Genomic DNA, 19,251 nt, shown 5'->3' with positions numbered 1-19,251 from the left:
GATTAATGTATTACAGGATTTAAATTAATTTTAAGGGTGTTTATGACAAAAATTTTGTTGAAATTAATGATGGAAATATAAATCCATCGCTAATTTAACGGCGACATTTTGAGTTCTAATGCTAAATTAATGATAGAAATTAATACACCGTTAATGATAGAAATTAATACAGTACCGTTACTAAGTTAGCGACAAAAATTAATATGTCATCGCTAAGTTAGCAATAGAATATTAATTTTCGTCACTAACTTAGCAACAACATATTAATTTAATCATTGAATTAGCGAAGGCGTATTAATTTTTATCAATGAATTAACGACGGATTTTAATTTTGACCCTATATTTAGCAACTGATTTTAATTTCTATCACTTAATGACAAAATCCAAAATTCCATCGCTAAATGGATTCATGATGGAATTTTTGCGACCAAATATTTCTATCGATAATTGATCAGTAAAAGCATTTAGCGACTGATTATATAGCGATGGAAATGTCGCTTGCTAATCGATGTATTTCTTGTAGTGGTAGGAATAATTGTCATGCCACAAGGAGAAAGCAAATAGAAGGCTTTGCCATCTTTGCTCTCGGTTGCGAGGTGGACTTCTGCCATTGTATCATCGCACTGAGATTTCCGTATTACTACAAACACTACAAGAAAATAGTAAAATAGCGATGAAATATTAGCGACGAAATAGTTGTTTGTAGCAAAAATAGACTATTAGCGGCGGAACGTAATTTCGTCACAAATAATAATATTAAAAAATTAATTTTTTTACAAGATCATTATATTTGCGACGAAGTTAGCATGGTCGCCGCTAAAATTTTAGTATTAACGACGAATTATGTTAATCGTCGTTAATATGTAATTATTTCGCGTTGTTAATAAATAAGGATTAGTGACCAATTAGATAATTCGCCGCTAATCTTATTTATTAGTGACGAAATTATAACAATTCACCGCTAATCCTTATTATTTGCGGCAAAATCACAAATCAGAATATCGTCGCTAATACCTGCCCTTATCCCCCGAATCGACATTTCCCCAAATCTGTCGCGATGTCTTCTTCTCCTCCGCATCGCGATCCTCTTCTACTCCGCGCGTTCTCTTCCCCTTCGTGCTCTCTTCTTCTCCGCCCGCTCGCTGCTTCTTCTCCATGTGCGCTCTCTTCTTCTCCTCCGACGCTGCCGTGATAAGGTTTTAGGGTTTGAGTTTGGGTGCGCGATCTCTTCTTCTCCTCCGACGCCACCGTGAATCTTCTTTGTTTGACGAATCCTCCTTCTTTCCTGCTCTGGCTCCGGTGACTTCTGCTCCGGCTCCGGTGACGTCTCGGTCGCCTTCTTCGAGTCCTCTGTAAGATCGAGGCTTTCTCTCCATGTTTCCGCACTTGTAGGTGAGTGCCACTGGATTTTGCTTTTCGTTCTCCCATTGTTAGACTCAGTGATTCTGATGTTAGGATGTCCTTAGCGGGTGGTTCCTGATGGATTTATTTGTGTTGAGAAAGTTTGGATCGAAAGGTTGGGTTTGGGAGATTGCCCTGGTGTTGTTTGGTTTGGGAGATTCTGGATGAGCTTGCCTCTGGCAATCGAATTTGTTGTTTTCCTAAACAAAAAAAAAATCGAATTTTATCTGTCGCCACAACTATTTATGCATACAGAGTATTTCTACAATGGTCAGATTTTGTTTCACTTTTTTGTTCTTGTTGGTTTGTTTGTGGATATTGTTTTTTTTAGGTTTATATCTTATGTCCACATATGGAAAAATGAGGTGATTATTTGGAAACGGTCCTAATAATTAAGTTGACTTTGACATTTTTACATTTGTAGACGACTTTTATGTGCTTTCTTGGTTTTAAGATTTGATTGTTGCTGTTGCTAGAATGTTTTGTTTGATTAAAACTTACTTCTTTCCCGTTTTGAGAAAAGGTACTGCCAAAATATCAGTTTTTTCTCTCCATTTGATTGCACTTATATGATCTTGTTAGCAGTTATATGATCTTGTTAGAAGTGTGCTTGTCTTGTTTTTCATTTTACCGAAATTATCTTGCTCTTAAATTTTGAATCAAAGATAATGAATATCTCTTAAGTACTTATAGTAAGAGTACATATCAAGCATCAAAATAACTTTAACATGCTATAACCAAATTCATGTTTCCAGTTGAGATATCTATTTATTTTGAAGAACAAGAGATATGTACTTATTTTGCCTCGATTGATCATGTTTAACCAAATTACTCTTGAACTTCTCTTGGAAGCTATGTAGTTGATAGTTTTTTAGTTATTTTGATGTCATTAATTAATTTAAGTTATTTAATGTAAGTTGCTTCTTAATTTCATTGAAATTTATCATCAAACTTATTTATTAGAGTTATTTATTAAATAATATGATTTTTTATATGTTTAACCAGGTTTTATAAATATGGATAAAAGTTGGATAATGCTTGAGAATCGGATTAGCCCTGAATATATAAATGAGTTAAATCAGTTTTTAAAGGTGGCAGAGAATTATATAATAAATTTAAATTTATCTAATATTCGTTGTCCATGTCGAAGGTGTGGTTATTTATTTAAATATGAGTTGGATTATGTTCGAGGACATCTTTATAGGTGGGGATTTGATAAATTATACAAAGTTTGAAATTTTCATGGTGAGGCTTCTATATCATTTGTTAATATAAATATTGTTAATGAAGAGGGACTCGATTGTGATTTTGAAGAAGATGATTTTCAAGACATGTTCACTGATTTAGAAATGCAGAAAATATCAATACCATTGGGCCTCAATTAGATGATATTAATGAAAACATGAATGCAGAAAATATTAGAGAAAGTTATAGCTCAATGTTTGAAGAAGCACAAAAAGAGTTGAATCACACTTGTACTAATTTTTCTGTATTCAATTTTTTGGTTAAGTTAATGCATGTGAAGGTGTTAAATGGCTGGAGCAATAAATCTTTTGATATGTTACTTCAGTTATTGCAAGAGACATTTCCCAAACTGAATGCGATTCCAAACTCTCATTATGAAGCAAAGAAAATGTTAAAAGAGTTAGGATTGACATATGAGAAGATACATGCATGTAAGAATGATTGTATATTATTTTGGGGTGAGCATGAGAATAAGGATACATGTCCGGTATGCAAGGAGCCTAGATACAAGTATGATGGGATGAATAAGAAAAAGAATGCTCAGAAAATTCTTCTATATTTTCCTTTGAAGCTCAGACTTAAGCGGTTGTTTATTACGAAACATACAGCAAAAGATATGAGATGTCATAAATAAAAACGGGTTAAAACGGATGGTGTATTAAGGCATCCAGCAGATAGTGAATCATGGAAAGAATTTGATACATCACATGAAATATTTACTAGTGATCCACGAAATATTCGCTTAGGGTTGACTACAGACGGTTTTAATCCATTTGGAAATATGTCAAATGCTTATAGTATGTGTCCTGTTATACTTGTGAATTATAATTTGCCACCATGGAAAATGATGAAGCCATCATATTTGATTATGTCTCTTTTAATCCTTGGGCCTAAATCACCTGGGAAAGAGATAGATGTATACTTATGACCTTTGATCAACGAACTAAAGGAGCTATGGGATGATGGGGTGGAAGCATATGATGCATCGACTGAACAAGTATTTCGATTGCATGCTGCTGTGATGTGGACTATTCATGACTTTCCAGCATATGGAACAATATCTGGATGGAGCACAAAGGGTTATAAAGCATGTCCAGTATGTGCAGTTGAAACTAAATCTCAAAGATTACGGAGTAAAATATGTTATACATGCCACCGTCGATTCTTGAATGTGCAACACCCATGGCGTAGAAATAAGAATTTCAATGGAAAGGTTGAACAAGAAGGACCACCACGAAGATTTAGTGGTTATGAGATTTTAGCACAGTTAGATACATTACCTCAGGTGACATTTAGTAAGCATCCTACATTAAGTAAAAAACGACAATGATCTTTGGATGATACAAATTGGGTAAAGAAGTCTATTTTTTGAGTTAAAGTATTGGCTAGATTTAAAGTTAAGACACAACTTAGATGTGATGCACATTGAAAAAAATATTTGTGATGCTTTGGTTGACACATTATTCAATATAGATGGAAAGTCAAAGGATACATTTAAAGCAAGGTTAGACTTGCAAGATATGGGGATTAGAAGTGAATTGCATTTAAAGAAAGTTGGAGACAAGTTTAGTAAGCCATATGCAAGTTACACGTTGACATTGGAAGAAAGACGTGCATTTTGTCAAATTTTAAAATCCGTGAAGTTTCCTGATGGATATGCTGCTAATATATCTAGAAATGTAAATGTAGATGATGGAAAGTTACATGGACTAAAATCACATGATTGCCATGTCTTGTTGCAAAGAATACTTCCAGCTGCTGTACGTAAATTCTTCCCAAAAGATATATGTGGCACACTAATTGAGTTATGTGATTTTTTTCAAAAAGATAACTGCAAGATCTTTACACATAGCGGCTTTATATAAAATGGAGGAGGAAATAGTTTTCATATTGTGCAAGATGGAAAGAATATTTCCTCCAACATTTTTTGATATTATGGTTCATTTGGCAGTTCATTTACCCCGTGAAGCCATGTTAGCTGGACTTGTTTTGTCACAATGGATGTATCCCTTTAAATGATATTTAGGCAGACTAAAAAAATATGTTCAGAATAAAGCAAGACCTGAAGGATTATCTATTGTAGAGGGGTATATTATAAATGAGGCATTGATTTTCAGTTCTTTATATATGAGTCAAATTGAGACAAGATTTAGTAGGCCAGAACGAAACAAAGATGTTCAACCAGTAGCATGCAATTTAAGGGGGTGCTTGGTCCCTAGAGGGGAATGGGAATGTGAAAGAGTATGATAGAAGTCAAGAATGGGAATGGAAAGGTTTCCATACCCCCCAAAATGGTATGTAATGGCTCATTCCCATGTTTGGAGGAATGAACCCATGGGACCCACCATTAATTACCCAAACCAAGCACCAATATTTCATTCCTTTCCCATTCCCCATTTCCCATACCATCCAACCAAGCACCCCCTAAGTGTTTTCTCACAACAAGCAAGAGTGTTTGGCAGCCAGCGTAATCTGAAATTACCTTTGGCTTTGTATAAGAAAGCACATTGGTATATTCTCAACAATTATAAAGAAGTTGACCAATATAGAAAGTAAGTTTTTACATTATGTAATTTTATTGTTTATATTTCATTATAAAATTATAACTTAAATATTTATTTATACAGTGAACATCTACAACTTCTGTCACATAAAGTTCATTCAAATCAACTTCTCCAATATCATGAGAGAGATTTTCCACAATGGTTTAGGAAAAGAATGATAAAGTTAAAAAATTTAATAAATTCAGAAATCACAACGAGTTGTATTATTTAGTAATGGGACATGATGTTGAAGTTCAGCTCTATGACGTCTATATTGTAAATGGTATTCGATATCATACAAGGTTCCGTGATGTTGTGGATTTTTGGATATGAACATGATGTTGCGAAGTTTATTTCTTGTAGATTATGATGTTGTGGATTTCTAGATGTGAACTTAATGTTTTGAACTTGTTACTTGTTTTTACTTTATTTGGATTGTTACTTGTGTACTTAATTTGTTGTGTTACTTGATGTTAAATATTGATGTTGAGTACTTGCATCTCTTGTTTGTGAATGTTACTAGATTTGTGAACTTATACTTTGATGAAGTATGAGTTGTTTGTGAGTTTATTTGTGAATTTGTTGTTAGAGTTAGTATTTGTATAAGTTTGTGAATATTGTTCTTGGAGTTATGATTATTGTAAATATTGTTGTTAGAGTTGTGATGATTGTATAAGTTTGTAAATGTGTATAATTTTTTTTTTAAAAAACGAAGGTTAGCGACGAATTTTTTGAAATTTGTCGCTAACAACTCGAACATATCGAACCTTATCATAAACGTTTGCGACGAAATGAAATGGGTTTAGCGACGAAACAGATTGTTAGCGACGAAGTTAAGAAAATCGTTGCTAATTTGTTAGCGACGAAAAAGGTTCGAATTCGTCGCTAATAACTAAACATATTAATGTTTACCGTAGCTGTTTGCGGCGAAATGAAATGTGTTAGCGACGCATTACGATGACATTAGCGACGAAATAAGGGAAATCGTAGCTAACATGTTTGCGACGAAAAAATTGGATTCGTCACAAAGAAATTTCTTAGCGACGAGTAATATTCATTCGTCGCAATAAGATTAGCGTCGATTAAAATTCTTTAGCGACGATTTAATGATGTCGTTAATATATTGGCGATGAAACATAAAAAGATCGTCGCTAATAATTATTTACGACAAACTTATAACGACAATCCTAGTGACGAAAAGTTATCGTCGTAAATATTGTTTAGCGACGAACATTAATATGTTAGCGACGAAATAATTCATAGCTAAATATCAATTTTCTTGTAGTGAAAAATCATTCTAAATTTTGAGCCCCAATGAATATTTAAAGTCTTTTGGAGCTAAAATTACAAAGGTGACATTGTTCATCCTAAGCAACCTATTATCATTTATCCCGCAGTAAGATACAGGCAGGAAAACTTTGAGGGACATTTTTGCCCTAGCACATCGACGCTTTGCATGGAAAGATCAGATACACAACAAAGTATTTTTATACTCACTAGAAATTATTCCCAAGATCTATTGAAATAAATACTCATTCAATCATTCAAATAATGGGGGCAAACCTTAGAAGCCTTGAAACTTTTGAAATTTTTTAGAGATGAGAGAGAAAAGAGCTAAAGAGGAGATTTCACCATTTGAATTTTTAAGTGATTTGAATCAAAAGAGTGGAATTTCTTTCATCCCTATAGAGATGAAAGATTACTCAACAAGAAAAGAGTTCTTTTAAGAGGTGAAAAAACACAGGGTATATTTTTTTATTTAAATATTATCAATTATCATTAATTAATTTGATTAATCAATAATATTAATTAACTAAATTAATATTAAATTGTAAATATTAATTAATTAATATTCATTCACTAATTAATTGTTTAATTAATTAATTAATAAAATTAATTTCAATTTCTCATCCTTGTAGCATTTATATAATCCCATATATATATATATATATTATATATGAACCCAATTTATGTGCGAGCTAAAAGTTTTGTCCGATTATATCGGACCAATGTTCTTTTGTCATTAATTTTTTTTTCATTCGATAAATTAATTTATGATAATCTATTCAAATTGATTTATTATGATTTATTTATTTATTTATTTATCTAATAGTGGTTTTATTCTTATTTAATTTATTGATTATTAAAATTAATTTTCTAACAAAATTAAAGCTCTCCATCGTATATACCAGATTTATGAGACAATACATTAAAAATTAAGGTAGCAGTTACACATGATTGGTTGAACACCACGATGCACAATCCACTACTCAGCTCCGCTTCACAGGGTCGAAGTTGGAGACGGCGATGACAGCCCCTACGATCACGCCGACCACGACCCCGCCGGACACGATGCTCAGGAGGAAGTTCTTCAACGACGGCGAGATGCCTGGCTGCGCTGCCTCCGCCACTTCCGGTATCACTAGCGCTGCCACCATTGCTGCCGCCGTCAGTCTGCTTAGCACTTTTTCCTTCTCTGACAACGACGAGGCCCGGACCTTGAGCTCTGCGCCCCGCCGCCGCCCCGTCGCCGTGGTAGCAGGCAACCTGAGTGGCTGAAAGAAGGTTTCTGAGCCTGCCAAGGGCCGGAGGAAGCCGACCGCGGGCTTCCACATGGTGATCGAAGAAGCTAATGCCATGGAGCAAACTCAAAGGTTGGAGTCTTGATTGGTTGCGACTTGCTTCAGCTTAATCCAACAACGGAGAGGAGAAAGATGATAGATATATGGATACTAGTAATTTGTTTGGATTAGCTGCGTGTGCTAGGCCAGCGCGCGGATCCGATGTGGAATGTTGCGATTGCAGGAGAGATGGATAAGGTTATCCTCGGGGACAGCGTACAGGGATAAGGTTTAGAAAGAAGAATTCTAATGTGATGCTGAGAACGCATATACTCGTCACACGTAAGTTAAATCAAATCGATCAAATAAAAATAAAACTCATCTAATTGTTTTAGATAAATGGAATGCACTTTATCATAAAATTGAACAAATCAAAGTCGGTTAATTCAATTGATAGTCGAGTTTATTAATCTTTTGAAACATCGAGTAGTGATTTAGAACAAAATTTTCTTTTAAACATAGATTTAAATACAACAATCAAAACTTCAAAACATAAACATAACAATAGATTGATACTAATTTTTATTTAATTAAATTCTGAGTTTTAAAATCAAGACTTTTTTTTAAAAAACAAATTAAAATTTTAAATTATACAAATCCAACTTCATCTATTATTTCAATTTAATCAGTATTTTACTCATCTTTAATCACATAATCATGTATCACTAATCTATATTTTATTGGTACATAACAAATATTTATTTTTATAATGTCCATGAATACTAGTTATACTTTGGCATACTTAACAAGCTTACAAATTCTAAAATTGTTGGAAAGAGAATTATTTTCACATTATTGTCACACTTAAATTTCCCCTGCTATTTTGTGTAAAATGATTTGTACATGATACGAGGGAGATAGTTTGCCTTCACGTGACATAGAGATGTCAAAAGTCAAGTTGACTTGTGTTGATGGATGACTAATATCTAGATGAATGTCAATGTGACGGATGTCATAGAAGAAAAATCTATTAAATTTTTTCATAACAAAATTGTATTATAATTGTTTATAATAGAATTTTGTTATGATTTTTCATAACCGAATTTTTTTATGATTTTTCATAATAGAAATTTGTTACGAAATTTATTTGGTTTGAGGTTTAGACACTATTTATAGTGATCATTGTAAACTTATTGTATCAGAGAATCATTAAATATGATTCAATTGTGTAAAAAGAATTCTAATAAAGTTTCAGCCATTTTTGTAGAGTAGGCACACTGTCAAACCATAGTAACTATTCTTTTTTCTCTTCATTTTCTTCTTTCTCGTGTTTGCTCTTTCTTTTGTGTCTTTGTCTAGTTGCTTCGCGCGATCTCTTTATCTTCTTTCGCGTTAGAGGTTGAGGGTGTTGTCCCCACCTCTTTACACAACAATTGATATCAAAGCGAGGTTGTGACGGATTTCTTCAATATGTTAAGATGAGTTTTGTGAAGTTTGTTATGGTGAAGTTTGACGGAACATGGAACTTCTAATTATGGTAGAGAAGGGCCAAGAACTTGTTGGTGCAACAAGGCATGGTGAAGACGCTAGGAGAAAGGAAACTAGAAAGCATAGAGAGATTGGATTGGGAAGAACTTCAGGCGAAGGTAGTGGTAACAATCAGACATTGTCTTACGGATTATGTGATATAGCATGTCATAGACGAGGAGTCATCGGTGGTAATTTGGCAAAAGCTAGAAAGTCAATACATGTCAAAGTCATTAACAAACAAGATGTATCTTAAGAAGAAAGTATTCAAACTAAAGATGATAGAAGAAACCAATTTAAGTCAGCACATCAACATCAATGTATTCAACCAGATTGTGAGCGACCTGAAGTGGGTTGATGTGAAGATCGAAGATGAAGACAAGACATTGATGTTGTTGAATTCTCTACCTTCATCTCCTATGTATGAGAATTTAGTTACTACTTTGATGTGAGGTAAGGAAACTCTCAAATTTGAGGAGATCATAGGTGCATTTCTAGGTTTTCACCAAATAAAGAAAACAAGTGATGAAGTTTCTCTGAGAGAAGGACTTATGGTAAAAAGCAACTAAGAGCATAGTAGAAGCAAATCTCGACATGGATGTGGTAACGACAATAACTCATTTTAATTCGAGAAGGAAGAAGGTAATCACGTGCTACAAGTGTGGAGGCAAAGGTCATATGAAGAGAGATTGTCCAGAGATAAAGAAACATGTTGTAGAGAACAAACGTAGTTCAACAAAGTATTCAAATATAATTGAAGAAGAAAATTCAGAAAGCGATGATAGAGATATGCTATCAGTTATGTCAAGTTCAGAGCAAATGATGGATGCATGGATTTTAGACTCTACATGTTCATATCACATGACTCCAAATAAGGAGTGGTTTGACGCCTATAGGGTAGTGGATTCTAGTTCAGTGTTGATGGAAAATGATGTTTCATGCAGAGTTATTGACACAGAGAATGTCAGAATCAAGATATTTGATGGTGTGATCATAACCCTATGTGATGTCAGATATATACTAGAGCTAAGGAAGAACTTGATCTTGCTAGATACACTAGATGATATTGGTTGTAGTTACAAATCAATGAGTAGGGTGATAAAAGTTAGCAAGGAGCTCTGATGGTAATGAAAGGATAAAAGTTAGCAGGGAACTTCCATAAGTTGATAGGGACTACAATTGTAGGTGGAGTTACTGTTAGATCGCGTTGGCCGACTAGAAGGGGGGTTGAATAGCCCTACAAAAAGTAAAAGAAAACTACCCTTCTCGAACTCTCAGAATAACACTTGCATAAAAAAGTAAACAAATAAAACTGAAAGAAGAGTCAAAGGGATTTGTACTTGGTTACAACCGGGGAGGTTGTTAATCCAAGGAATGTGTCGCATTAGTATCTCCTTCAGGCGGAGAAGCCTCTTACAACAATGGCGCACATACAAATAGAAGCTAAACTCTAAAGAAAGCGTACAAGTGTTGGAAATGCTAATTGCTTGAGTTGTTGAGTTTCTTGGACCAAGGCTATATTTATAGCCTTGGTTGGGGCGGCTGGAAGGGTTCCAGGCACCTGAAGGGGATAAAACTTTATCACTTCTCGTATAAATCGCGTTTGACTCTGATCTGAATAATCACCCAGGTCCGGGTGCTCGGAAGGGTTCCGGGCACCTGTAATGGTTCCGAGCTCTCTGCTCTTGTCCAACTCGCCTTGGTCTGGGTCTTCCGCTCCAACTCTGTTTGTTTGGGTGATCTCAGCCATCCGAAATAGGGCTCACCCAAACCCAACTTCTGGCCTTCTTGAGCAGGCTTCCGTTCCGGCTTCTCGTCCCTTGGAATCGTCGCATGTCTCCTTCTCGGCCGCCAGTGTACTTATCCACAGCTCTTCGTCCCTCGGATGCACTGAGCCCGTCGGATCTCTCCCGTCCCGACCTTCTCGCTAGTTGCGTCTCTTGCTCCCCGAGCAATCTTCCGCTCCAGCTTCTCGTCTCTCGGAAACTCCGCACGCTTCCTTCTCGTCCGCCGGTGTACTTTTCCGCGGCACCTTGTCCCTCGGATGCACCGAGCCCATCGGCTCTCTCCCCGTGCCGTCCTTCTCGCTAGCCACATATTCCTCTCGGCTTCTTGTGCTCATAAGCTCCTGCACACTTAGACACAAGGGTTAAAACAACACAGGACCTAACTTAACTTGTTGATCACATCAAAACAACCTTAGGGTTCCAACAATCTCCCCTTTTTTGATGTGAGCAACCTAAGTTAAGCTAGGGTAAATAGACATGAAATAACTAATATTGCAATAAAGTGCAAAAAAAGATAGAAAAATTGTAGAAAAAAATTGGTCTACCTCCCCCTAAACTTATACTTTTCCTTCTCCCCCTTTGATCACATAAAAATGGGGTTCCAAGAAAAATTTAAGGGTTAAAACTTAGAAAATTATTTCAATGATTTTTATAAAACATTTCTAAGTGAAAGAAAATCTCAAAGAAAATTTCTAAGTTAAAAAAATCTAAGTTAGACAATTTTGTATAAAAAAATATTTTGAAAAATTTCTAAGTTTTTGCAATCAAAATTATTTTTGAGAATTTTCTTAGCAGAAAACTTAAGCAAGAAAATTTTTCTAAGCAAAAAAATATTTTTTTTTAATTTCTAAAAAAAATATTTGAAAGACTTTCTAAAGAATTATTTAATTTTAACTTTAATGCTTTATCAAAAAGTTAATTAAACATTTCATTTCAATATTTTGACTTTCAAGCAGTGGCGAGACACTAGGTCTTCTTGGTTATTGGAGCAATAACCACTTTCGTAGACAAACCCTCATAAAGAAATTGACTGTTTAATTTTCTCGCTGAAAGTGTTAAATCTAATTAATAGTTCAAGTTAAACAAGACTTTGGAACCCAATATAGGTTCCAGCCTACTAGATTAACTAAAAATTTCTTAGGGACATACCTTTTTGAAATATTTCTAATTTGTCCCTGGTGATATCTAAAATACCAATTTAACTTGTTGTATTTTCTAAAATTTATATTATGGGAACATGCATGATTTTTTTAAAGAATCTATTTGTCTTTTTAAAATTTCATTTTCTAACTTTAATTTGTCTAACTCTTCTAATGAGCAAGACTTAGCTAGCATTACTTTTAAAATTTTAATTTCCTTTTCTAACTTGTAGCAGTCTTTAGTTAACAATTTAACAAACTTAAAGTATTTATCGGGAGGAAGAGATCGTACCTGACTTACCTTGTCGATCTCGATATCCATGTCTCCCCTTGAACTGCTGCTTATTTTCGAAGTAGCTCCCCCTTCATCGATGCTCATTTCAGACGAGCTTAAATTGTAGTCCTTATCTTGATGACTTGCCATTAATGCAAGTCCGGAGAAGGCCTCGACTTCCGATTCGGACAACGTATCATCCCACATCACCTTTAAGACCTTGCGCTTGTTTGTTTGGATAGACTTCTTGCCTTTGTCTTTGTCCTTATTCTTTAGCTTGGGGCAATTGTCCTTGACGTGCCCTTCTTCGTTGCAGTGGTAGCAGCGGATAGTCCTTTTCTTTCTACCCTGCGGATTATTAGTTTTTCTAGAATTACATAACTTCTTAAAGCGTCTTACCATCATAACCATTTCCTCGTCATCGAGGGAAGACTCTGACCCAGGTTCGTCTCTCGATACTTTGAGGGCGATGTTTTGCTTGTGCTCCTTCGTACCTGCACATCTTGATTCATGCACTTCAAATGTAGAAAATAATTCTTCTAATGTAATTTTTTCTAAGTCTTTCGAAATATAAAAGACATCTACTAGTGATGCCCAATTTGAATTTCTAGGAAATGAATTGAGTGCGTACCTTAGCGAATCTTGGTTACTTACCTTTTCTCTAAGATTCGAAAGTTCGGTGATGATTTCCTTAATCTTCGAGTGCAGATGTGCGACTGTTTTGTTTTCTTCAAGTTGCAGGTCGGTGAGCTGGTTGTGAAGTAAATCCCGTCTTGCGAGCTTGGCTTCGGATGTCTCTTCATGCAGCTCAAGGAACTTTTCCCACAGTTCCTTTGCTGAGTTTTAGTTGCCGATTCGGTTGACTTCTTGGGCGGAAGGATGCTCAGCAGATGGAATTCTGCTTTGTCGTTTGCCACGTAGTCGGCCTGCTCCTTTTTCGTCCACTGGTATTTTTCTTTACCTTCTGGTGTTGTAAAATCGAACTCTATTATTAATAATAAATCAAAATCAGTTTTAAAAAATACCTACATTCGCTTTTTCCAGCTAGCGAATTCCCCTTCGAATTTTAGCGGGTAGATGCTTGGTCTGGCCATTAATTTGGTGCTTCGTTTGGCGGTTAGTTCTCATGAAGCGTCCTGGCTCTGATACCACTTATTAGATCGCGTTGGCTGGCTAGAAGAGGTGTTGAATAGCTCTGCAAAAAGTAAAAGAAAACTACCCTTCTTGAACTCTCAGAATAACACTTGCATAAAAAAGTAAACAAATAAAACTGAAAGAAGAGGCAAAGGGATTTTTACTTGGTTACAACCGGGGAGGTTGTTAATCCAAGGAATGTGTCACACTAGTATCTCCTTCAGGTGGAGAAGCCTCTTACAGCAATGACGCACAGACAAATAGAAGCTAAACTTTAAAGAAAGCGTACAAGTGTTGGAAATGCTAATTGCTTGAGTTGTTGAGATTCTTGGACCAAGGCTATATTTATAGCCTTGGTTGGGGCACCTGGAAGGGTTCCAGACACCTGGGAGGGGATAAAATTTTATCACTTCTTGCATAGATCATGTTTGACTCCGATCTGGATAATCACCCAGGTTTGGGCGCCCAGACCAAGAAAGTCAACAAAGTTGACTTTTTCGATCTAAGCTCTCTGCTCTGGTTCAACTCACCTTGGTCCGAGTCTTCCACTCTGGCTCCACTTGCTTGTGGTCCAGGCCTTGGTTGGCTCTCTCCCCGTGCCGTCTTTCTCGCTAGCCGCATTTTCCGCTCGACTTCCTGTGCTCCTAAGCTCCTGCACACTTAGACACAAGGGTTAAAATAACACAGGACCTAACTTAACTTGTTGATCACATCAAAACAACCTTGGGGTTCCAATAGTTACCTCAGTAGAGTCTGAATCAGACAATACTGTCTTGTGGCATATACGGCTAGGGCATATGGGTAAACGTGAGATGGAAAAACTTTACAAGAGATATTTGTTGAAGGGTATGAAGACGTCCAAGCTTAAATTCTAAAAATTCTGTGTTCTTACGAAATAGAGCAAAGTGCAATTCAAGACGGCAATAAAAAAAATGGAGGAGATTCTGGACTACATACGTATAGATCTCTAGGGACTAGCCAATGTAGCATCACGTGGAGAGCACTTGTATTTTGTGAGTTTTATTGATAATTACTCATAAAAGGTCTAGGTATACTTTATGTGTTACAAGTCAAATTTTTTTTCAAAGTTTAAACTGTGAAAAACTAAAGCCGAGAACCACGCTGGAAGGAAGATCAAATGTCTTAGGTCGGGCAATGGGATTGATTACACATATTCAAAAATTTTAAAATTTTATGAGCAGCATGAGATAATGAGTTATTTCTGAGTTTGCAAGACACCTCAGCAGAACGGGGTGGTTAAAAGGTTGAACAGAATAATCGTTGAGAAGGTAAGATGTCTCAGATTGAATGCAGGGCTAGCAAAGAATTTTTTAGTAGAAGTGGTTAACATGACTGTTGGGATGTATACTATAAGCCTAGCTTTTGTATAAACATCTGTTTTGAAATATTTTGAAATGAGAATCACTTTGGTCAAATATTTGCATTTTATATTTATATATATATATATATATATATATCAATGCAGTTGTCCATTTAATTTATATTGTAGATAACATGGTGTGTGGTGCCACACAGAAGATCATGTTATCGACTCCTTATAAATTATAAATAGTAGCTCACAACCAAGATGGATTGGGACAATCCATTGGAATGATTGTAGTGTAATTTGGTATTAGTCTGTCTTGACTATAAAATTATACTAGTACAATATGTGTGTATTAAGTAAGACCGTCTGAGGTTGTTCGATTTATACTGACTATATAAAAGAACAGAAATTTTGTTATTATGGATGTGCGCCCTCTTAATCCATATATAATAACAAGCATGTATACTTAGTATTTATTTTTTTTAACTTATCAATGGGTGAGATTTATTTGTTAAATCAATAGGCCCGATGAGTTGGGAAATAGTACTATTTATATGGTGTGTTGTTGATTATAGAAGGAATCTGTGTCCTAATTATTTAGGTTGATGATGTCCCCATGAGGAGCTCATAAGGATTATCATGTAAACCCTGCAGGTGGACTTAGTCTGACATGATAATAAAGTTGAGTGGTACTACTCTTGGAATTATATGTTAATTAATTGGGTTGTCAGTAACTCAATTAATTAACGGGCATACAATATCTTAAATACAGGGAGATTAACACACTCATGATAAGAAGGAGCTCATATTGTAATATGAGATTGGTGCGGTAGTTCAATAATAACCCTTTAGTGGTATGGGTTATTATTGATGGACTTGCGTTGGGTGTTCGGGCCGAACACAGGAAGCCCAAGCCCATTAGGAGGCCTAAACCAATTCCTCCTCTAGGTCCCTGTTGTATCCTCTATATAAAGCCTCACATCCACCTATTTTAAACTTGGTTTGGTTTAACTTAGTTTTGGTTTGGTTTTCTCCATCCACCAAGGTTATAGAAAGAGAGATTTTTTCTTAACAGAATTCTGTTATTTTTCTTTCTTTATAACCAATGGCAAAGGTTATAAAAGGAGTAGGTGGTGCCCCCTAAAACGTAATTTTCCCACAAGCCTCCTCTTCTCCTTACTTAGGGCCGGCGGCATCCCACCTCCACCTAGGGTCGGCGCCACCTCCACCAAAGGTTGGCGCCTCTTCCTCCCTACCTAGGGTCGGTGGTCTCCTCCACCTTGCTAAGGGCCAGCAACCCCTCTACTCCTTAGTTGGTGGCGGCTTGAAGAAGAGGAAGAAGAGGAAGAAGAGGAAGAAGAAGAGAAGGAAGAAGATTAGAATATGCCCCATCCTAGAGCCTCCTTTTGTAGCCGGCGATTTGGAAACCGAGAAGAGAAGGAGGGTGGTGTTGTCTTGATAGATTGTCGCCCACACGACGTCCAAGAAGAGGAGAGGAATATGGCATAAGATCAAGAGGTCTTTAGCTACAAAGAAAGGAACAACTAGTTCTTTAATTCCGCTGTGTAATTAGTTTTGTTTTCTTTGTATCGATCTTGAATACCAACACAAGAGGCCAACGATCTTGCACTTCGATCAACATGTGCTTTGATCATTCAAGAACTTACTTGATTGATCAAACACATGTTTGATCAAACATGCAGGTTGCTAGGAAATGTTCTGTTCTTGTATAAATTTTTTTGTATAGGGAAATTGAAACAGAATGGAATTCCAGCGCCTTTAAGTGGTATCAGAGCATGTTTTCTAGTTCTGAATGATTGGTTTTCGGTTAAATTATGCACTGATCATATATAAGTTTAGGTCGGATAATAGTAGGATGTGTTAAAAAGATTAACTCTATGGTTGCAGACATCCTAGATCCAACTATTATGGCTTTGTGTGTTTGTGTATGATTTGAACCCTCGGATATGTCAAGGTTGTTGTGTGTGCATGATTGTAATAATTAAATACGGACGGTTTCCATATTATTATTATTTTTTTTTACATTCGGTTCGATCTAGATTACATGTAAATTTCTTTGTGGAATATAGGATCGATAAATGTAAATTTTATTTATTTTTGTTGCGGCTTGTATCCTTGCTATGCGTGGTGCTATTTTGAGGACCGGAGGTGCAGCGAAGAAGGAAGCAAGATAGACGTGACGACTTGATCCATTGGCGGTATACTGGAGGGCAACGTTGGATGAGACCATAATAGTTGGAAATTTTATTTTCATATTTATTACCTTTATATGCTGTTTGTGTGTGCTGTGATGATGGTTTTATGTGTTGTGATGTGTGTGCATGTTAAATTCCTCAATTTAAATAACTAAGTAGGAGAGGGATTATTTATTTAAATTCCACAGTCTCCATTACTGGTTTGTAAGTGATGCATTCAAACTTGCGCGTTGGCTTTAAGTGCCTTCCTCCATATCGGATGAGTTTGTTTGAGGATCACTAGATCAAACTTCCTCTATGGATGATTATAGGAAATTATTTAGGCATGTGTGATCTTCTTCATCTGAAGGGGCACAATCCTAATTAATGGACTAGGTATCAAGTAATGGTATATATTTATGCGCATTTAATAGTATCCTCCTCATCGAAGTCACTGCTATTATTTGTGTGACCGAAGATGAACCAACTATTAATTTTATTTGTCATAAAGTTAGGTTGACAAGATAATAAAATTAATGGGTAAAACCTCCTCTTACAAATGTTTGAATTAGTATAAGTCCACACTATCGTGGCATACTAAATTCACGGTGTTTTGAGGTATTGGTGAATTTAAATTATATTGTTTAAGGAATCAATATTATTTTAAATTCTAAAGTTTTGATCAAATATTTTATTTTGTGATTCTCAGGATTTCAAAATGGCTTTCAATCCTCTTGCTGTTATTTTAAAAGAAAACAAATTTACTGGTCCAAATTATATTGATTGGAAACGGAACTTGGACATTATCTTAACTGCTGAAGATTACAAGTTCGTACTTCTTAAGGTTTGTCCTAGCATGCCTGATAAGGATTCTAGTAAAGAGGAGATAGAGAGACATAGGAAATGGGTCATGGCAGATAAGATGGCGCGGTGTTATATTTTGGCTTCTATGTCAAATGTGGTACAACATCAGCATCAGACCCTACCCACTACCTATGACATGATGCTTAATCTCAAGGAACTCTTCGGACACCAGAATCAGGCTGCCAAGCAGGAGGCCATGAGAAACTTAATGACGACTACCATGATTGAGGGAACACCCGTAAGGGATCATATCCTCAAGATGATGGCTCATTTGAATGAGATGAAAGTCCTTGGAGTTGAAATCGATTGGGAACCCCAGGTCGATATCATTCTCTAAACGCTGACCAAGAGTTTTGAGCAGTTCTGCCTGAACTACAACATGAACAAAAGGGTTTATTCATTGGCGGAACTTCTGACAGAACTCCAAGTGGCAGAAGGGCTATTTCATCAAAGTTCTCAAGTTCACATTGCTGAAAACGTTTCTACCTCTAAGCCGAAAGGAGGAAAGAAGAAGAAGAAACAAGTTAGTTTGGCAAAGAAAGTGATTCGACCTCAAGGGACTGGGTCGCAGGCAGGTGTGAAGAAGTTGAAAGGCAAGTGCTTCACATGCAAGCAGTCTAAACATTGGAAGGTGGACTATCCTCACAGAAGGGAGAACAATAAAGGTATATCTTATTCATTAGTTGTCGAAACATGTTTAGCGGTGTTATCTATCGGTACCTGGTGTGTAGATACGGGAGCCACTGATCATGTCTATAATTCATTGCAGGGGTTTCAGGAAACCATACGACTACATGAAGGGGAGATCACTGTCTACATGGGCAATGCTACGAGAGTGGCGGCTGTTGCAGTGGGAGATGTTTATTTATCTTTTGATAGGAATAAAACTTTGATTTTGAAAAATTGTCTTTATGTATCATGTTTTAGAAAGAACTTGATTTCAGTTTCTAAATTATTTATAGATGGATATTCTGTTTCTTTTGATGACAAAGTGGTTGTCAAGAAAAATAGGATGATTATTTGTTCGGGTACGTTGGTTGGCAATTTGTATACTCTTAATCCAATAACTCTCACAATGCAACAAATGGGAATTAATAACACATCTTCTAATTCTAATAAGAGAAAGCAACCTTTAGAAATGAACCAAATATATCTTTGGCATCTAAGGTTGGGTCATATTAACTTGAGTAGGATTCAAAGGTTAATGGCCAATGGACCTTTGGGTTCATTGGTAGTGGAAAACTTTCCAACCTG

General features: G+C 36.0%; 1 protein-coding gene across 1 annotated transcript; it reads right to left on the bottom strand.

Annotated features, from left to right (window-relative positions):
• Positions 1–7,352: 7,352 nt before the first annotated feature.
• On the bottom strand, positions 7,353–7,903 carry LOC122034777. The gene has a single exon (XM_042594130.1). The coding sequence runs from the start codon at positions 7,826–7,828 to the stop codon at positions 7,460–7,462; it is 369 nt and encodes a 122-aa protein (XP_042450064.1). The 5' UTR covers positions 7,829–7,903; the 3' UTR covers positions 7,353–7,459.
• Between the last annotated feature and the right edge of the window lie 11,348 nt (positions 7,904–19,251).

Source organism: Zingiber officinale, chromosome 11B (genome assembly GCF_018446385.1).
Source record: "Zingiber officinale cultivar Zhangliang chromosome 11B, Zo_v1.1, whole genome shotgun sequence".
Taxonomy (NCBI): Eukaryota; Viridiplantae; Streptophyta; class Magnoliopsida; order Zingiberales; family Zingiberaceae; genus Zingiber; species Zingiber officinale.
The sequence above is the reverse complement of the archived record's forward strand: the minus strand, read 5'-3'. Positions and strand labels throughout refer to the sequence as shown.